This window comes from Electrona antarctica (genome assembly GCF_951216825.1).
Source record: "Electrona antarctica genome assembly, chromosome: 15".
NCBI classification, from domain to species: Eukaryota; Metazoa; Chordata; class Actinopteri; order Myctophiformes; family Myctophidae; genus Electrona; species Electrona antarctica.
In genome coordinates, this window is record NC_136796.1 from 22,116,036 (window position 1) to 22,138,870 (window position 22,835).

Here is a 22,835-nt window from a genome sequence, read left to right on the forward strand (position 1 = left end):
ATAAAATATATAAAATATATAAAATATATATATATATTAAAACACCTTGTGGGAAGCCTTGAAAACAATAAGCAAGTAAAGGGTTAACTATAGGCTGGGCCGGTGAACATCAGCTGCCGTTCTGATTGGACTAGTCTTGCGTGGCCAGACAACTATTCCACAACTTAGAGTATATATTAATAGAGACGGCACCGGATTTCTCCTCCCATCCACTTGCATTAAGTTGCTCAAAAGCGCATGAGGCGATTTCACTCCTCCTTCCCGGGTAGGAACAGAGTGCATTCTGGGATGGATTTGTCCAAACCGTTGACTATCATTGCGCCATTTGTGCGCGTTCACATATGAAACATAGCGTTCACGTGTCATGGGCCCAATAACATGAACGTGCGCAATGATAGTCAACGGACCAGCTAGCGCTGGCTCGAGCTGCACTACCACTATGTCCATTTCGCCTCAGGGTTTCCTCCGGGTGCCGTCTCTATTAATATATACTCTAAGTTCCACAATCTCTGAATGGTATATAGAGTCTGGAACTACACCCCCCGAAATCTGAGCAAGGAAGCTGCCATTTCCATTCACGAAAATATATTTTATTTGTTTAAATTCAATTTCTGCTAGGCAGCAAGCAATAGGCTATACAGTATGCTTAGATGATTTTTATTCATATTAGGATACATTTCCGCTTTATCACTTGCTCATCATCAGAGCTTCCGTTCTCCAGACTGTATGAGTATGACGGAAGCATTTGGAAATTGCGAGAGGCAGCAATCTGGCAATGCAAGACTATGATTAGACTAAACTCACAGCTGTTTAGAATCAGAGTTGCAAGTCCACAATGTTGTCACGGCATGTCACATCTCCAATCTAACTTGAAACTACAGTAATGAACTCACCAATAGTAAGTAAAGTATTTACACACTCTACAGTGTTGTCCCAATTGAGCGTAGATATGCTTTATCCCAAGAAAATCTTTCTTGAATGCTGATATGAAAACAATCAACAATTCATCATGAATGGATTAGTACTTAAGTTGGAGGTCTGCTGTAGAAAAATAAATACATAATTTATTTAGAATAATTGACGAATACTATTCTGTGAATGCCATAATGTAGACTTCACTTCACTGCCAAAAAGGTTTTAGTGCTACATTAAATACCAAACGGGGCAGGTAATCTTCCTGTCACGCTGCCACTAATAAATGGCTCTGATGAGATATTATTTGTTATGACAGAAGATTTAGTCAGCGTGGTAAATCCTTTCAATCCATTCGACCAAAATCTTTCCAAATACAAACCTTCTTAAATGTTCAAATAGATAAAGTCATTCCTGGCACTACGATGGCTGGAAAGACTAGTGCATACCACATAAATAAGGCTATAGTGCTTCCCACTGCAGTCACGGTTTTTGAATCATGAAAAGTAACAGTTTTGGACATGTTTTCCACCAGACATGAGCCTCACTCATTATTTATTTTGCATCAGGAGCACTGAGCGACGCTCAGTGCACGTCATCACCATTACTCTAGCAGCCAATTCTTTTGTAAAATTGAGTAAGGATTGATGGGATATTTTGTCCTTTTCAACAACAGACACATTTGCCTCATAAAGAGAAAGTGGATGTGTCTGTTTTTTTGTTTTTATTTAATTGAATTATTCTACAACTCATGCAGTTGCAATCCCCATCTAGTAGAGGGCATTTAGCAGTGGGAAATGAAATTAATCAAAAACATCATATGCAGAAGACACCGATGTGCTCTAAATGAGGCAAAGTTAAGGTACTAAAGAAGAGAGTAATCTGTCTCGGTCTCTTAGCTGGCAAAGAAGAGGTAAAGGCCTTTGCCTGCTCTCCCTTAAGTTGTCTTGAGAGTAATTTAAAAGAGAGTAAGTAAAAGGTTTGTCACTGATACTACTATTTCCCCTCCACGGACATAGAACAACAAGTCTTCCAATTTTACCAAACTGGCCAGGATTGTGGAAACAAGTGTATATCGAGACATCACACTTTCAAGTTCAAGTGCTCAGCTTTTCTGGACAGGTGATTGAGTCCAGCTGAAACTGAGAAAGCAGAGAGAGAGAGAGAGAGACACACACACACACACACACACACACACACACACACACACACACACACACACACACACACACACACACACACACACACACACACACACACACACACACACACACACACACACACACACACACACACACACACACACACACACACACACACACACACACACACACACACACACACACACACACACACACACACACAGATAAGTAAGCCTTGCCAAGCCATCTCCTGTTTCTGTAGTGTGAAGCAGCTTGATGTATACACCCCCAGGACATGACGCCAGTATGTCGCAGGGACTTACCCAAACCTTGATGTTGAGGGCCAAGCAGGGAGGCACTGGGTCCCATTGATGCATCTCACCTTCTGCACTAATTCCCTAAGGCGATATAAACCGATGTGTCCTTCGGAAACCAGAAGCCATACAGTATGTATGCACAGACTAGCATGTCTCTATAGCCCCGGGGCCCCTAGCTCCAAACTTGAAGTGCCAATCAATCATGCTCTGGTTCTTTCTTTTTTTCCATTGCAAACTATGACGGCCTTTTCTATATCATGCATGCGTGTGTGTGCATCATGCGTGTGAAAATAATTTGGTGTTAACTTGCAGCAGGAAGGGCCGGGGTCTTAAAGCCGATCATCACCATCGTCTTCTTAATCCAGCTCTTTTCAGACCATCAGCACCTCTCTATCTCATCAACCACTTACCTAAATCAATGCAAAGATCGATTCGAGAAAGAAATCGTCCATAATTACTTGCCTTTTTCAACCCTTTAGTTAATTTGAAAAAAAGTGCAAGACGAATAAGAAGACTCTTGTTCACTGTCAGAGTGAAATAAATCCTCTAATTCATCTTCTGCCTTTGCCTTTACGGCATGTTCTTAGGTTTTTCCCCTTTTTACTCTTTCTTGGTTTTCTTTCTCTTTGTGTTAACCACTTTGATCAGAGTTTCATCGTTCCTTTACTCTTTTCTCCCCATCAGTAATTAACTCATCAACAATCATTTTCAGTGTCAAGATTTTTCAAAAATCTTTCCAGGCTATTAAAAATTGAAATGGGCAGATGTACATGCAAGCTCAAAATGCATCACAACGCAACATGCGGTGAGCTTGTAGATCTTCTATTTTCAATTAGTATAGTTACTATAGTATATGTAAGAACATTTTGCTGGGAACCCCATGGAACACTCTCAAGGACCCTTGGGGGTCCCTGGACCGCTCTTTGAGAAGCACTGAGATACGCACTACAGGTATAGGTGCACTAGCTGTCCACTGGCAAAACACAAATTATTTAATTTAATTGCAAAAATGGTGCAGCCAGAATCATCAACATTAAATATTACTTGAATTAGGGCTGTCCCCGACTAAGAATTTATAGTCGGAACTGATTGGCCAAAAGTTGTCTATGGTCGACATGATATATTTATTTATTTGCATGACTTGACTGAGAGATTGGCAGTCGAATCAGTCCGCACCAGGTTGTAGGACTAGTACGTGTAATAGGCCGGGGCATAGCCATGGGCGTGGTTTTCTAGCACCACTGGAAAATCTGCTATTCATTTTTCCCATAGATTTACAAAAATGTTAATATACTAATATAATTATTATTAACACTCTCCCTGACTGTAGAACAGCTTCCCTTCCAATAAAGAGTTACACGAGTTATGTGTATGCCTCCTGCTGGACACAGAGCCGACTGCCGAGGCTATTTCAATGCTGCACACACTGGACTGACATCCTGTTTTGGGCGTCCATGTAGTTGCCGGTTGGATTCCAACTGGCGGAACGTTCCGTCACAAGCAGTTAAACCGTTAATTAATACGTTTTATGACATACAGGGTTTCCATCGGACAGTGTGGGATAGTGACGTCATCGCAAAAACATCAGTCGCACTGGCATGCAAAGGGTTCTGGGAAATTGATTGCAATGTCAGCGGTGTCACGCAGCGTGTGTTCCTTCTCCGCTCTGTTGTTGTGATCGCCACTTTGGAATATTTTTCAACACTACAAACAAGCGTTTACACCATTTTAAAGCGGATTTTCATGAAAAGCAACGATCAAGTCGGTGCAGTGGCTCTTCAAAGGTTAGTGAAAAATAGGCAGGGAGATCTTGAACACAATTGTTTAATCACCACAGTCAAACTGTTAATATTATAATATTAATAATAATAATAATATAAATTATTTTAAGCCTAGAATCAAGCCATCCAGGATCCTGGTGAATCATTCATGAGTCATGACCTTTGATATTGTGAAAAACATTTGTTTTCACAATATCAAAGGTTTTATGGTCGCTAAATAAAGGATTTTTTAAAATCACAGAATCAAATGTTTTATGGTCATGAATCTAGGCTTAAAATAATTGATAATATTAATATTAATATTTTTGTAAATCTCTATGGGAAAAATGAATGGCAGATTTTTCAGTGATTCCAGAAAATCACGCCCACTGCTATGACCTATTGTGTTTGTGTAGATGCTCGACAAACCCGGACGCACCACAGTGTATTTGAACCCACAACCTCCGTGCCTCGGGTAGGCCTACTGCATGGGCAGGCACTTTACCACTTCACCACCCAAGCACAACATGGTCATTCTTATGAATCGTGTATGCTACATGTTGTGTATTCTTCGCTGACACAGTTTCACAATCACTTGACAGCTCCCATAAAAAATTGTGGCAAGTTAGACAAGTTGATTTTATTTGCAGGATTAAGCGGGAGGGAAATTGTCATTCTAAAAATATTCCACACTCAACAGTATTGACCTTGTCAGACGAATCCAGAAACATAACAAATGCAATGTTCATCCTTTCCTTTTCACACCAAACAACCGTCAAATTACACCCTTCTGCCGAGAATTCCACGTCAAAGTGGTACTTTGATACTGTGGCCGGTGGCAGATGTTTATTCTAAAACCCTCACATCCGTTGTTATACTGCCGGCCATGACACCCAGCCACGCGTTGGCTGCTGCCATAGAGAGCTCTGATCAATCACCCCGTGAACCCCGACAGCGTTTAAGAAAACCTAGTGTGAACCCTGAGAAGCTGTGAGTCACCCATGAAAAATATACAGATCAAAAGCCAGACTTTAAGAGGAAGCACACATCCTCTCTCCAAAACACTCTCCACACACTAAGAAAACACTCTGCAGGCAGAGATATGTTTTTGTATGTTTGTTTGTTTGTTTGTTTTAACCCTTGCTTTTTTATGAAGTAATTATAACATATTTTCTAACTGAACAGAGCTGCCTTGGTCCTTCACTCCTTGAAGTTCTGCCTTATATTGTATAGTTTTCCACTGTGACGCCTACAAAGGAATTTAACTTAGAACCCTTCCAAAGAGCACCCTTCCATGCAGCGCCTCTTCATCTATTATCTGATGGAGATAAGAGGTTTCTGCCCGATAGCGACAAAATTGAAAGTTTATGTCAACATGATAACATCCGTTGCAGTGCCTCATGAACACACACACACACACACACACACACACACACACACACACACACACACACACACACACACACACACACACACACACACACACACACACACACACACACACACACACACACACACACAAATGTCAAAAAAGTCCATCAAAAGTAAAGTCACTTTGCTGTCATATGGGTTAAAGGAAAACATTTAACCACTCAACCCAATCATCCGTATTGTGGGGACGTTTTTCATATATATGGCTATATTCAGCAAAAGATTCCCCACGATAACATGAAAACAGAAAATACACTAGCATATAGCCCTGAGGGACTCCGCTCAACCATAATGGTTAAGTAAGACAGTCGAGTTATTACAAGGCAGGAAGACATGCTTAAAAAAAATAACCTGACGTGGCTTCAATTCCCTCAGCAGTGGCTTTGCAGTTTCTATCCAGATTACTACTCCACACTCAGTGTGATGACGGCAGTCTCTGCACTGCCCATGGAACCTGAAAGCCAGGCCCCTCATGGCAGTGTCATCTTCCCTCACCCACTGGCACATATACAGCTGCAGTGTTAATCAAGCGTTGGCCTGAACAGAAGTTCAACAGCGTTTTGTTCTCAACTGGTGGAGGAAGGATAATGTGTCGATCTATGCCAGGGTGCAGGCATTTGTTCCAACATACCAAGAGTCTGACAGACATTAGTCCGCCACACTACCCAAACACTAACATAACCCTAACCGCACGCGGACACCACAGGTGATTTGTAACCGGCAGCACAAGTGATTTGTAACTGGCAACGCATGTCGTGAGTCATGGGTGATTTGTAACCGGCAACGCATGTTGCCTGTTACAAATTTTATTTGGTTTTTATTAGGTTTGTAATTTAGGTTTCCACCCGACATAGACAATGTATTAAGTAAATCGACCAGACAGAGCTTGAGTTATGTGCGAGAAAGTCTGTTTTGTGCATTTTATAGTTTGCTGTCTGTACAGTAAACCCAACAGGCATGCAGGCACCCATCAGCTCTGATTTAAAACTGAGTCAGTCAAAAAACCCTATATTTAGCACATTGGGCAGATGAAACAAAAACCCAAAGTAGACCAAATTGTTATTTTGACCAGAGGCATGCAGAGAATATCAATTGGCAGAGTATATGTCCACTTTCCAATACCACAGAAATAAAACATCCCTTCCAATGTCCATCCCGAGGCACTTTACTTCATGCCATCCCGTCTCTCTCACTTTTACTCAAAAGTTAAGCAGACATGCAAAAGATATAATCTTAAAGTGGGAAAAGAGAAATATGAAGCAGAGAATGATTTGGACCAAACAGGCTCAGCTCAACTTGGCAGTAGAAACAGACTACAGGGCAGTGGCGTTTCCAGGAATTACATTTTGGGCATGCCCTGCCCCCCCCCCCCCCACCCCACCCGACTTGGTTCAACTCATTCACTGCCATTGACGAATATATTCGTAATTTCAATCCAAGCCTGTCATTGACGTATGACGTTTATCATTTAGTTTTTCAGTGGTTTACGATAGAGGGCACTCTTCCGCACCCTGTTACTGATCCTACGACTTCCAGTCTAATGTTATAGGATGTATACAAAAATATTTTTTCTCTGATTTCTATTTCCAGACAGTGTTTTTGATGAAAACAAGCTATATTCAACTACCAATAACTAAAGAACGAAACAGTGACACACACCCCCCTCCCCCCGATGAAAGTATAGAGACTCTTTCTTTTGAGAAAGACGACTAGTAAAGTATAGGTATTGAAAGATTAGTATAAATGCCAAAAATGTGCACAGACTGTTTCAGAGAAACTCTGAAGTGAAGTGTATAATATAATGTAGAATGTCATTGGAGCTCCACGTTTTTGGAGACTCTAGCATGCAGCTTGGCCTTGTGCTCACATGAGGCTTGAAAGCTAAACTGTTTTCAACTCGGGCACCTGGAAGCACCTTTAGGCGAGCGCCTTGGTGTATTCATCTGAGAAAATAGAGCCCAGTGGACACGGGGGGCTTACAGGTCTAGCTAGGTAGACGTCTACTGCAGTGCACCACGGTCGGTGAGATAGCAAAGAAAATGGAAAATGTCCTGTCATGTTAACCCCCAGAGGAGAGACTATGGGTGAAGGGACAGCATCTCCTCTGACAGCTGAATATGTATCTGCCTGTCACACAGCCTGAGGGTCTCCCTGTGACTGCCCCCTGAGGGACACAGAGTGCAGGAGACATGAGGGAGGAGTCTACAGTACAAGGGGCGATGGGGACAAGAGAAGAGGAGAGGAGAGGAGAGGAGAGGAGAGGAGAGGAGAGGAGAGACGGGAGGGGAAGGGAGGGGAGGGGAGGGGAGGAGGGGAGGGGAGGGGAGGGGAGGGGAGGGGAGGGGAGGGGAGGGGAGGGGAGCGGAGCGGAGAGGAAAGGAGAGGGAAGGGGAGGGGAGGGGAGGGGAGGGGAGGGGAGAGAAGAGAAAAGCTAAATAAAATCTTACGACTGAAAATGTTTGTATTGCAGAGTCCTAATGTGCAATTTGGGAACATTATGAAAGGAGCTTCAATAATATCAAAATAATTTCATCCACTTTGAAATAATGTTGAATAATTTTGTTTTAACACAACTCCCTGGCACCAAAAAGTGTGAAAACGGCTAGTCATGTACAAAGAAAAGGTGTTTCTTTCAATTTGTGATATCATACTTTAATACATATTCCTCTTCAGATACTCTTCATAGGACATACATCATCGTCTCTCTGAGTCATGTTAGACCTCTACTTTGGCACTGTAAGTATTTAAATGCTAATCAAATACAGGCCTATTACTGTATTTGTAACAGAGTACAGTATTTTTATATTGTGGTATTGCTACTTGTACGTATGTAAAAAATATATCTGAATATATCTGCCTGCATTCACAACAAAAGACTTATGCAACACATTTCGCTTGTTCATACATTTGATTAAAGCCTTTCCCTTTTCTAATGAAACACACTGACCCCCTGAAGAGTAGGTGCAGACATACACGCAAACACACACACGCACGCGCACGCACGCACGCACGCACGCACGCACGCACGCACGCACGCACGCACGCACGCACGCACGCGCCAATCGTAAATGTTGAAAGGAGTGAAGAAGAACCCAGAGAGAGCCAAGGGAAAAAAGAGAGATTGTAATAGTGAGAAAGACCCAGAGAAACCAGTGAGTAGAGGAGCTAGAGAGAGAGAAGGGGGGGGGGGCTAATAACGCAGGGTGGCCAATGAACGGATATGCACTGTTCTGCAGTATGCTCCCCCTCCTCCTTGTTCAATCAAATACCTCTGCAGTTATAGTTTAAACACTAAATGTAAACCCTAGAGCAGGGCTCTGCAACGTTTTATAGGGCAAGGACCCCATAACTGAGACTGAGCGAGAGATGAAGCAGGGACCATATCGTATAAAATTGTGTTGTTCATAGATTTCATCGATAAATTTCATAGACATGTGTTGTAGCATTGTGTTCGATTCAAGTAAATGTCAGTTCAGTTAAAGGACCACTTCACCACTTTTCAACCGATCTTCAACGAAGTCCACACCCACAACACCAGAGGGAGTTCAACAAACCATGTGCAACCCAGATTTGGCACAAACAAGGGACTAAATTAATTTCGCTCTTATGCCACCATAATGTGGATTAACACTAGCACGTCGGAGCGGTCTTTCTGACCGATTTTGAAATTTTGAAGTGGATTTTCTTTGCCCATGAAGTCCGGAGAAAGTTCCCCTTGCATGACTTTTTCTAAATGTTCGATTCAAATCATCTCTGTTTTTTTTCTCATCTGAAACGTTTTGTAAATATGATTTTAGGCATGCTTATACCTACTATATCTGCACTTTTTCGGTCAATTTGACCGCCGTCCCCCTTTCTCCCCCGCAAGCAGTGAAGTTCACACCTCCCTCCCGGCTGGAGACGGGCATTGTTCAAGCTAATGGGTCATTTGCATTCCAACTACTTCCACATGTAGGCAAACTTACATTACGAATGTACTCACAACATAGACTAAATGTTGTTTTAGAGGTTATATTTGTTATATGCGGTTTGCAGAAATAACAATGTCTGACTTTATTTTTCCCGAAACGGAAAGAAATATATGGTGAAATATGTTGTGTTGACTGACTGGCGTATTGTTTCCACCAAGCGCATAGCTCAATAGATATAAATAAATGTTGACTATACACGCCATCTTTATAGCATAATTATGTAAGGTGGTGATGATAAAAATAAATCAATTATCCTGGAATAAGAAAGTTTATAGCATCGTGACTATGAGCTGTGCATGATCTGTTTGACCCGAACGACATTTCCTTTCCTTGGAGCGAGAATGCTTGCCGATGCGCGATTCCAAATAAAAATGACAGTGTTTGAAATCAGTCCAACCCGAAAGACCTCTAAATGTTTTGTCAGTCAAAAGATAACAGTTCTGTCCGTCCTTCTTTGTCTGTAAACTTTTCTGCACGCGACCAGTGGAACTGATTTGCATGCATCACGGCTCTCTTTTTTTTCTCTCTCCCTCTCTCGCGGAGAGGGAGAGAATATGTTCATGAATCCAAGTAACTGACGGTGAGGTATGCGGAAGTGCATTTTAGATAACGCTGTAGCACTATTTGTGGCGGTGATGCGTCACATGACTTGATCTATCCTATGGTATATAAACCGTGCTGCTATAAACCTCAGCTGCTGCTGAGATTGCAGTCCTCTGGCGCTGGCACAATCAATCAAATATACAGTATATTAATTACATCGATGCGCCCTTGCCCCTTACCCATACACGTGTAGCCTATAATGTCTCCCCCTCTATATACAAATGACAATATATAACTCTAATGTTGGCGGGGGGAGAGGTGTGAAGAGCATTAGAAGAGATGCAGGGAGAGAGTGGCCAATGCAATTGCACGAAAAACATGGTCACTGGGGTGCTGGGCGGCCCGGGCACTGGGGTGCTGGACGGCCCGGGCACTGGGGTGCTGGGCAGCCCGGGTGCTGGGCGGCCCGGGCACTGGAGGGCTTGGCGGCCTGCGCACTGGGGTGCTGGGCGGCCCGGGCACTGGGGTGCTGGGCGGCCCGGGCACTGGGGTGCTGGCTGGCCCGGGCACTGGGGTGCTGGCTGGCCCGGGCACTGGGGTGCTGGCTGGCCCGGGCACTGGGGTGCTGGGCGGCCCGGGCACAGGGGTGCTGGGCGGCCCGGGCACTGGGGTGCTGGGCGGCCCGGGCACTGGGGTGCTGGGCAGCCCGGGCACTGGGGCGCTGGGCAGCCCGGGCGCTGGGCGGCTTGGGCACTGGGGTGCTGGGCGGCCTGGGTGCTGGGCAGCCCGGTCACTGGGGCGCTGGGCGGCCCGGGCACTGGGGCGCTGGGCGGCCCGGGCACTGGGGCGCTGGGCGGCCCGGGTGCTGGGCAGCCCGGTCACTGGGGCGCTGGGCGGCCCGGGCACTGGGGCGCTGGGCGGCTTGGGCACTGGGGCGCTGGGCGGCTTGGGCACTGGGGCGCTGGGCGGCACAGACTCAGGTTCAGTCTCTTCCTCGGACTCGGTATTGCTGTGCACCGGGGTCTCTGCATCGCTGGACAGCTGGGGCCCCGTACTGAGCAGCAGGGAACCATGGCATCGACGTCCAGCGTCGGTGTTGACGAGCAGCAGTGAAACCTCTACGTCGCTGCCTGACAGCGGAGCGACCACGACGCCGTCGCCTGGAGGCCGGCATAGTTTCAGGGTAGGGCGAGTCAGGAGACACAGGGTCGAGGCGGGCAGAACAGACGGGAGGCCAACAAAGCGGAGTCCAAGTGACTGTGGAGCCAGCTGGGTAGTAGTAGGTTGGTCACCAGCAGGCTGGAGAGTAGAGGAGGCTGGAGTGACCGGTTCATGAAGAGCCAACTGAGGGAGGCGACCCCCATCACACAGCCATCTGTAGTTTGCCATGTGCTGGGCAATTTCAGGAGCCTTCTTCCAAGATATGGCAAGGGATTCCATGAAGTCGGGGTCCTCGTAAAAAACCTCTCTTGTTCCTCCAAAACTTTCCCAGGAATATGGCAGACGGTGGCTAACTGCTGGAAACACGACTGGCCAGCCATCCTCTGCATCGTCTTCCATGGCAGATGGCCTCTGTGGCTTGCTCCAGACCGGCGGCATACTTGCATCAAAATAAAAATCCCAAAGCAAAACCTCTGTCCGCTGGGTCCAGAATGGCCAGTTTGTACTGTCAGGAACCAATAAGGTTTGTAGGACCCAAAATGCAGGACACGAGGCAGTGCTGACAGTCAGTATTCTCCAGTCCTCCTACTTATGAAAAAACCTAGCCCGCGCATCACTACCAGGTAGAGTTATTCCCCCTAGCCACTTTGCAATACCACACGTACACCAGCAGTCTAGGCATACACAGTAGCTTGTTGTTTTGTGTTTTGGTGTGTGTTTAGTTTCTACTCCTCCTGACTGACAATTCTTGTTGTCCCAGTCTAGTGTTCTTTGTTGTGTCCTATGTTTTACTTATGTCTCTTCCCTGTCTTCGAACTGCGCCCCGTGCCACTGTAATAACTGTCCCGAGCATATAGCTTACCCAAAATGACTTTCTGTTAACGACTAGATTTCATTCATAGATCACTGGCTGATTGTTTGAAATAATTACGCAAGTGAAAAAGGAAGGGGCATACAAATTAGGGGACAAGAGGTAAAATTTAACCTCATAAGAGCAGATCTAAGTAGTTGGATTCCATAATGCCACATACAGTATTCAGCCCAGGGTGGAAGATCAGTACCTGTAATATATCATCTCATTATGACACTTACAGCACTGTCCATGAGGTCCATCAATCATTTGTTCAGAGATGACGTCTCTCTCTTTTCCAGATGACAGTTGTCTCCATTTTGACCACCGTAGGAAGACTGGCAAATCTGACACCAAAAGGTGGGCAATGCATCTCATATTCAAACAAAACTCAAATGGAGCCACCTAACAGTTGCAATATTTACAATTCAGGTATACGGTGAGAACTCATGCTCTGTCTAATAGCTCAATGGGTAGAAAACGGTACCATCGCAGCCAAAGTCAAAGCTGTTAGTTTGTGAGTTTGGTCATTTGAGTATAACATTGCCATTGGGGTTAGGATTTTCACGTATTGTGCTACAGTGCTGCTCAATGGGTAGCGCACGGCCATGATCTCACTTTATGAGAATAATGGCTCTTGTCGACTACAAGAACTAAGCAAATTGTGCAGTGAAACGTACTTTGCGGGTTCTGTATTTGTTTTAATACAGTATTATGCTTCGGCACTCGGTTTCAGATTACCAGTATGTTCTCAGAACTTAATTTGGGCCCTGCTCAGGAGGTGGTACTAACCCCAAGTTCTTCTGGGAACCCAGAACTTTTACTTTCAAATTCATATTCATATTTCTAAAATATAGCAGATGTACGAGGTCACAATGTGTATTGGGGTCGCAACATTGTCGGTTGGATATTTTCGCTCAGCAGGAGGACTACGGTTCATGCAACCTGCAATATGTTTTCTCCTTGCTGTTGGCAGTCTTGAGAGATTAGGGTTCATGTGTTTAAGTGGACTGTATTCATGTACAAAGAGAGGCTGTCTCTTTCACTCGTGCTCTTGTACCTTCATACTTAATTCCTCTCCAGACACTCAAGACAACTTCATAGGCCATGCAGTATGACAGTCTCTCAGAGTCATTTCATTATGTTACATCATGTATAACACCTTGCCACTTCTTCCTGAAGGTCTGTTCTCCAACTCTGCCTTATTTTAGTTCTGCCTGCAGGCTTCCATTTCCAACAAGGTTGTTTGGTTTTGATTGATTGATCGATTGATTGAAATATTTATTAACAGTTTGCAGAATTACAGTACATTTCAAGCACAAACTCAATACAAAGGCTGTTAACTCTGAGTGGACGACCCAATTAATCATTACACTTGTTTACAAGAGGGTCCACCATGTTCAATTCATCAAAACATTTAGAGACGTACAAATAGACATGGTCACAAAAGGCGACGGGTCGAGAACGAGGGGCGGAACGGAAGGGTGTGGGAAAAGACAAGATTGCATAGAGTGCAAAGGGAGAGAACAGGAGAGGGAACAATGGAATGAAAGGCAGAGTAAGATCATATAATGTGTTGTCTCTGTGTTGTCTCTGCGTTGTAAAAGTATGTTTTCTCTTAACATAGGATTGAGGGAAGATAGATCTGAGGGAACATAAGGCTGAGGGAACTTGAATTCGCTCTCGCCTGTAAAGCCTGTTAAGGAAATTATGAGGTCTCAGCATATGTGACTGTAGACAGAGGTGAAGGCACGACACAGCATCAAGGAGTCCGGCATAATCGTCATCATCGTTCTTTATTCGTTCCGATCATCTCAGTACAGCAGAATGGTAGCATGGTTGCTCATCGTAGTACAGTCAAAAGTGAAGCATCACCCCGTCCCTTTTTCCAAGTTGTTCCTTTCCCTCCCCTTTATTTCCCAACCACACACCCCCAAATTGACAGTCAGTGACAGGTGTTTTATTCAAATACAACAGGACATGGACAGATAATAACAGGTGGTCTCACTCATCTCCTTTCATGGTGTTTGCTTGCGACATTTAGACATAGTCTAAATGGGGGATAGTTGGAGGCAAGCAGGAAACAAACTAATTTGAGAACACACCCAAGTAGGTAGAGGTAATAGTGACAGCTGTCAGATTGACAGCTGTTGGTTGGTTTGACTGCGTAGTGAATGATTGTTTCATCCTATTTGACCGAATGGAATACAATAATAGTTCTTATTGAATAGTAGAATTGGCATTCTAAAACTGCCATTACAATCCACCGCTTTATATATGAAAATTGATACCTTATTAATTTACATGGCCCAGGAGATTTTTAGAATGACAAATATTGATGATTAAAACTGTATGGCTAGATTCATGTTTGATGACAGTGGTCAGATAAAGAAGGCTTCGCTATTTATTATTATTTTTTTTTTCACTTCTAAGAAAATTGCACTTCTAAGAAATTTAAAAATTACTGGACACATCTAGAATCAAGAAAAACACATCTATAGTTACATTAGGAGATAGTGAACACATCTAGTTAAATTTAGGAAGATACGCACATCTAGAAAGATCTTGTAGATCTGCTAATTTTAGAAAAGGTAGTTATTTCTTGCTCCGTTCCTAATACTATTTGTTGGTAAAGTATAATTCCACTCTACACGTACCTATAATAGTTTAGTTAAGAACAAAATTAACTGAAATGATTAAACTTACAATTAAGGTAGGATTTACGTTCAAATGGAAAGAATTAAAATGGATTCTATTAGGATAGAATTTAAACACTCAACAATTAAAATAATTGAATATGGCCACTGTTAGTCCCCCTCTCAGGCTGTTTTCCACACCCGAAAATAAATAAATAAATAAACTGACCGTGACCAAATCCTGTAGTTTAGGCTCTCTGCTACTTTTAACTCAGTTACACACAAACACACAAATACCTCCCCCCCCCCCCCCTGCTAGCTGGACAGAGAAAGAGAAAGAAAGGAAGGCTGTAAATCAGACATTTATATTTTCCAATATCGAATTAATTCAAATTAAACTGTTGCTAATGTGAACAAGGCGAGGTTTTCTCTGTCTACATATTATCTCCATTCGTTCAACATTTTCTGTATTATATTACTTAAGTTAGCCCACGGAGATAAGGACCTATTTTGAAAGCTCACTGGAACGATTTAACTGCAGATCTTACTATTCAAAAATAGGTTTTTTGTCCTCTTTTTTCATACATCACGTGGAATTCTCATAAATTCTTGACATGGAATTAGAATTACCGTGGGCTACCTAGTAAAACCAGACTAATTGACAGGAGACAAACTAATATTAGACTTTTAACCTTGTGCCATGCCATCTTAAATGATCGATTTCACATTATTGATTTAACACCTTGAAACACTAACTTTTGAATAGTTACTTTAGATCCATATTACTTATTTGCAAAACTGTAAATGTATTCCTAATTTGGGTTTATTGACACACACACACACACACTGAAAACACCTCTCCTTCCATTTTGGGAGGAGAATGAGATGCGCTCAGTATGGTCTGTGGGTGGAAACAAATTCCACTACAACTTTACCCATTGTCCTATTTTAGGTTTCTGGTTGTCAGCTGCTGTTTTCACATACATTTTTACCAATTTTAAAGTGGATTTTAATAAGCCTAGTTATAATTTTCCCTAGACTGTTGGATTGCATTTTAGATTAGATCGTAGTTTATAATTTTGTAGTTCACTACTTGTACATGTAGTAAAACTAAAATATATTAAATCACATAGGATAAATTACAAACTAAAGATCTAGTTACTTTCAGTTGTTTTCTCTTTAGCCAAAATTGATTTGCTGGCCTGCTTTACGGCAACGCCAAGCTTCCTGGTTTAAGGGGCACTCACGGGTCATATGGCCTTCCTTGAAGCAGTAAAAACACACGGTCGTCTTCTTTCCCAAACATCGTGCATAATGTCTGTGTCGATTTCTTCTGTCTTGTTTTTCCTGGCGCCTCGCGTCCACCCTGGCAACATCAACCCTAGCCTGGGCCTGCCATCCTGGTGGTCCTGGTGGTCCTCTGGCAGCGTCAACCCTGGCTCGGGCATGCCAGTATGATGGTGGTCCTGGTCGTCTAACTCGCTGGCTGTGGTACGGCCTTGGGTTGCTAGGCTGGCTATGCCAGGCTCCCCAAGGTTGTGGGTGGTGTCTTGTAGCCCAGACGGGTGGTCTGGTGATTACTTGATGTGGTGTCCTGGCTGTTGGTTGTGGGGTAGGCTCGATGTCGTCTGGCCCATCAAGTGACAGTGCCTCGAAGCCACCCAGTAGATTGGTTATTCTTGGTTCCGTCGGTTTGGTCATTTGAAAGTCTCTTTTGTGAATGTGGTTGATGTGGTCGTTGTAGTAGCTGTCATGTGGTAGGGACACATGTAGTCGTGTGTCTCTCCTTTGGTCGTTGTAGTAGCTGTTCTGGTCTTCTTCGTTGACAGGAACGGTGTTGGCTTGGTCGTCGGTTGTGTTGGCTTGGTCCTGGTCGTTTGTTGGTTTGGCATGCAAAGTGTAGTTGGCGTGTAAGCCTGTGAGTTGCATTACCACGGTTTCAAGTTTCTGTTGTAGTAGAGTTACACGTGACTGTGCGTCGTCCATTAGTTTCTTCTGGTCCTCTAGTTGGTGTTGGAGTGCCAGTTCCCTTTGCTGTGCGTCGCTCATTTCCTGTCGAAGTCTCTTTCGGCTCTGCTTTGCCCCCATCTCTAAAATTGTCGTTTTTTTTACCAAGTACTCATCTATGGTGAAGACGAAATATTGATCCTGCTCTCACGGCGTCATTTGTTAAGGAAATTATGAGGTCTCAGCATATGTGACTGTAGACAGAGGTGAAGGCACGACACAGCATCAAGGAGTCCGGCATAATCGTCATCATCGTTCTTTATTCGTTCCGATCATCTCAGTACAGCAGAATGGTAGCATGGTTGCTCATCGTAGTACAGTCAAAAGTGAAGCATCACCCCGTCCCTTTTTCCAAGTTGTTCCTTTCCCTCCCCTTTATTTCCCAACCACACACCCCCAAATTGACAGTCAGTGACAGGTGTTTTATTCAAATACAACAGGACATGGACAGATAATAACAGGTGGTCTCACTCATCTCCTTTCATGGTGTTTGCTTGCGACATTTAGACATAGTCTAAATGGGGGATAGTTGGAGGCAAGCAGGAAACAAACTAATTTGAGAACACACCCAAGTAGGTAGAGGTAATAGTGACAGCTGTCAGATTGACAGCTGTTGGTTGGTTTGACTGCGTAGTGAATGATTGTTTCATCCTATTTGACCGAATGGAATACAATAATAGTTCTTATTGAATAGTAGAATTGGCATTCTAAAACTGCCATTACAAGCCCCTTTGAATTGAATTGAGAGAGAGATCCCACAGTGCCTTGTGATTCATTGTGTCTCCTATCAGATGTGCCAGTACAGGGACACACAGGTGACACGCTGTGTTGACCTGAGCAGATGTCCCTTCTGTCTGGCTGTTCACTTCCTTTGTACTAACTTTCAAAAATAAAGTTATATATATATATATATATATATATATATATATATATATATATATATATATATACTGTATTGTCACTGTCGGGTGTGAACCGTTCCTTTATATTATTATTTATATCACATTTTCTGTTTCAGTAAATTAACACACTACTTAATCTTACGTGGCAGATCCGCAAACTCAAAAACCTTTTGAGCTTGTAGATCTGCTACTTTAGCTATTTTTGAATTTGAATCGTGAAAAGTAACAGTTTTTGGACATAAAAGGTTTCTACCTGACAGAGATGCTATTAAAGTAGATCTGTTATTTTCATTTGAAATAAGAGATAACAGGTTTCTGCCCGACAGCAACAATATATTGATTAAAACCTTGACAAATGGATTACTATGCAGTGCACTCCGAGGCCAACAATGTTAGTGAAAGGGCTTTTTTACATGAATGTTGAGGTCAGCACAGATGTCCCTATTCACTCAAGACTCTTTAAGACACTTTACTTTCAAAAATAAATAATTTAATATATAAGCTAATGTCAAAATGATTAACTACGTTTCTGAACATTATTTAAAAAAAAATATGTATTACATGTATTAAAATGGTAGGTCTTGTTCAACTCTGAGAGTGTATAAATGACCCTGATTTATTAATATGTATTAGCCCTCAGGTTTTAACTGTAGATCCCTCTAGCCTTCAGACAACATTATTGCGTACCCCACCATAAAATTGCATGATGAGGGTCACCTTGTTTTGCTATTCAAGCAAAAATGTTTTCAATCAAATTGAGCCGTTGAACAGTGTATGAATAATAAACCTGCACAATTCTGCTCTCTCTCTCTCAATCTGCTTTTCAAGCTATAGCTAGGAGACTAGACTGAAAGTCTGAGGATAAAAGCTTGGTCAGTCTCGCATAGCCAGACAACTATTCCACAATCTCCCAATGCTATATAGAGTCTGGAACTACACAGCGTAAGCTGTCAGATCTGTTTGTCAGTTCCGTTTGCCAAAATACATTTTAAACATTTTATTTTTGAATGTCAATTTCTGAAAAGCAGCTATTATTTTGTATTTATATTAGGACAAATTTGTGCGACTGTAAAGCGGGGAGGAAACATTAACTTTATCTCTTGATAATTTTCAGAGTTTCCGTCCGTATGACACAATTATTTGGAAATTGTGCGAGGCAACAAAGGTCACTCACTACCAAATGCAAAGTGTGTCTATAGGGCGGGACTTCCATCATTATTATCTTTTTCGACCAATCACAACACTCTAGCACAGAGAATGTAAACAGATCTGTAAATTAAGCTCAACGTATAGCCTCATTTGATGCAATAATACTTGCGCCAAATTCCAGTACTTCTGTTTAGACACACAGAAGCCAAGCGCGGGCTGAAAGCGTAGCCTACAACGGTGGCGATGGCAACATTGGTTGTACTCAATCATATCTTTACTTTTCAGGATTCAAATTCAGAAATGGCAAAAGTAGCAGATCGACACGCGTTTCTTTTGATCAGCGTTTCGAGCATGTGGATCTGCTACTTTTGATGCTTTTGTGACACTGTAGTATGATCAAGTAGGGCGTTCATTTACGGGGGGGGGACGACGACGACGACACAAAAAGCAAATAGATGGAGGTAAGCGATTTCTCCCGGCAACGAGACATATGAATGTTTTATTTAAAGGAACACTTTTGCAAGCAGATCTTATTAATGATGTTTGAGAGACAAGAAACACTTTCCTGGGGGGTTTTATGTGGGTAATAAGTGTTTAGATATTTTTGTATTTCCAAGTGTCCATGATGTCATGGACACTGGGCTCACTTATTTCCTGGACTACTACAGCCCCTCCCCCTATCCACAAGGAGGAGCAGTGCGCCAAAGTATTATGGGAACTGTAGTCCAGGAAGGAAGTGAGCCCAGTGTCCATGACATCATGGACCCTTTGAAATACAAAAATATCTAAAAACACATATTACCCACATAAAAACACCAGGAAAGTGTTTCTTGTCTCCCAAACATCATTAAAATAAGATCTGGTTGCAAAAGGGGTGAAGTGTCCCTTTAAAAAACGCCTACCTGCGCCTCGTTGTCCTTGAGCAGGCGCTTGGTGCGCGTGCCGGCGGGGTCGTCGGTCACGTTGAGCACCACCACGCTCTTCTTCTCCCAGCCGATGAAGGAGCCGTCCGTCAAGCTCTCCACCATGTCCAGGAAGTCCTCGTAGCCGTGGTGGCGCGTGGTCACCACAGAGAAGGACGTCCAGTCGTACTCCTCCAGCACCTCGAAGATCACATCCAGCTGCAGCGCCGTGGAGCACGTGAACTGCAGGTAGATGGAGCCGCTCTCCTGGGAGAGAGAGAGAGAGAGAGAGAGAGAGCAGGGAGTTAATATTTACATTGCTGACGCCCATATCCAAAACTGTTAGGCTTCACTCACACTGTCGAAGCAGTGACAGAGCGTGTCTCTGTTCCAGCTCTGTTCTGCCCCCTTCCACCCATCAAGCAAGGCTGTCTCGTCAAAACCATGTGACTCCCATTGAAAATGAATTGTGAGCTGCTCTGCCCCCCCCCCCCCCCCCTCCTCCCCCAGAACACAGACAAAACACGTGTTCTGTATCTGTTTTGAATGTGTGACTGAGGCCTTACTTTTCAGGATTTTATATTTTTGTTGTAAGATGAAATGAAAGAGAGCATAAAAAAGAGCAAGTCCCTTCGTGCCTTGCCTACGTAATGGAAATACGAGTCAAATTAGGACCCTGGCCAGACTGAGTAGCGAAAAGTGAAAAAAAAGACAAATGTAGCAAATCAGGCTGGATTCCAGGCTAGACTAGAGCTATCCCACAGTGCCTTGTCATTCATTGCGTCTCCTATCAGATGTGTCAGATGGTTAGGTCAGGGTGACATCAAAAGTGGTGGAAAAAGTATAGCTACTCACATTTAGAAGTATCAATGTTGCAATATAGAAATAGTAAAAGTACAAATGTATTGGCATCAAAATGTACAAAAAGTAGAAAGTACTAACTATGCAGAATGTTTGTTTTGTAATGTATTACAATCTTTAGAAAATAGCAGATCTACAAGCTCACTTGTAGATTGGCTATTTTCAAATTGCCGAAATGCATATAGGGCTGAAGTGGTTAATGCATGTTTTGTAATAATAATCAAAATCTTCAAAGTACAATAGGAGGAAAAAGTACAATATTTGGATCTGAGATGTAGTGGAGTAGAAGTAAAGGAAATTGTAAATACTCTACTAAAGTACAAATACCTCAAAATTGTACTTAAGCAAATGTACATACTGTAGTTACTTTACACCACTGCAAAAACAATGATGGTTGTGGTCCCAGCGCTGTTGTGACCCCCAACCCTCCCAGCAGGTCATTAGGAAAAAAAGGACACTACAGACTGCGAATATCTGCAACATTCTGTATTGCACACAGAGAAGGACCTGGGCCTTCTAAAAAAGAATAGCCTTGTCAGACCAAATCAATATTCCAAAGGACTAAATTGCTGGGCAGCAATGCACCATTATGTTTTCACTCTCTAAAGATGGTGATGGCGATGTTTGGTCTGTCCATCCACCAGTTCCCAAACAATATAGGCCTACCTCGCAATCGACTGGCTCGATTGGATTGTTATGAACCTTACCAATTTTGTTGACCCCATGAACTTTCTTCTTACGCCAGGAAAACGTCAACTTGTTTTCATCTAAAATGACAATATTGGTCAGGAAGGTCAAACCACTTTGTCCTGGTTGAGTCTTAGCCTTGTTTACGCCAAGTTGGAGCTACTGGGGAGGTGAAGTTAATGGAACCATTCTCCGAGCAACAACCGAAAAGATGGGTTGAGATTTTCAAAAGTGTTTTATCGGTAGACGAAAATCAAGGTCCTTCACAGAAAATACAGCCTTATGTTAAGCATTATTGCAGTCATGCCATTCTAGCGGTGCAGACGCTCTCGTAAAAAGCAACGTCCCATTTTGCATTTCCTAGCTGGAACTGCGGCGATGAGCCAGCCCCAAGTGCATGTTAATTCATCTTCTACACCTGCAAAGACGATGGAAAGGTGTATGTGAGTGTCCAACTATTATTTATTCACGCACAGATGCACTGTGTTTCAGAGTAATAACTGCAGAATAAAATGCAGCACTACAACCTGGCCTGCAGGTACAGTAAGTTGGAATCAATCTCCCAGGAGATGGAGAAAACATAAAACCTTGTATGTCCAAAGATGTTTACAGAAAACTGAAATTCTGTTCCAATGCAATCCAATGTAGTTATTATTTAGTCACAAGCTCTTGTTAATACTTTTCATTGGTTCAATATTCAGAAAACGCGTGAAGCGAACTAAGCTGTTGTGGCGTTCCACTTTCAGTTGCCCTCTGGTGGCGGGCGGATGGTGTTACAGCGTGACACACACACACACACACACAGACAGACAGACACACAGACAGTTTTGGCCAGCTTCTATAGTTAGTGCTCACTTCGTTCGCAACAAGGTCACCAAGCTGGTATTGAGCTTGTAAATCTGCAATTTTTGCTACTTTTGTGTGAAGTAGCTAAGTATAGGTGTAAAGTTGAAATATGGAGAGATAGCAGGTTTCTGCCCGACACAGAAATGATAGCATTAGCATTCAGCAGAGCACAACACCCACCATTGATGTCTTTGTACTGAATTCTCAAACCCATCATAGCATCACATACCCTGGCCCCTATGGTACAGTATATGCACACTTTGCAACGGAGAAGTTAATTCCCTCCCTTAAGCAACCACAGGCTGTATCTGAGTATCATAATACTGATGCAACTATACAGACTGAAGGCAGAAGGAATAACTCCTTTGAGAAGAACCCGAAGGACAGACTAAATGTGGGTTAGGGTGTGTTTCAGTGTTTCAGATAGGATACAGTGTAGACTAGAGCAGTGGTTCGTGTTCGCTGCCCACCCATCTGACCACTTAAAACGGTTGTGATGCATGGATGATAATTTAGCTTAGCACACAACCGCTAGGAGGATGCAGCAGGCTCCTGCCGTCATGTTTAACAGTATTTAGTACAATTTTATGTCACAGAACTTATGGATATGGACGTGTGGCTCCAGCGCTACCTCTTTCTTTAGTAGAAGTAGAAATGTAACGTGTTGCTGACTGTTTACCATCCCTCTCACAGACTACACAGAGTGCACTGTCTCCATGCAGTCGCAGTGCTCCGCCTGGACCGCCTCCTCTCTCACA

The 22,835-nt window shown here is 43.2% G+C and overlaps 1 protein-coding gene across 1 annotated transcript in view; it reads right to left on the bottom strand.

Annotated features, from left to right (window-relative positions):
* grin2da (glutamate receptor, ionotropic, N-methyl D-aspartate 2D, a) overlaps positions 1–22,835 on the bottom strand; it is a 237,271-nt gene that overhangs the window by 170,599 nt on the left and 43,837 nt on the right. The window contains exon 3 of the mRNA XM_079522009.1: positions 19,684–19,950. Within this exon, the coding sequence (XP_079378135.1) occupies positions 19,684–19,950 (267 nt within the window). The remainder of the gene's footprint in view (positions 1–19,683; positions 19,951–22,835) is intronic.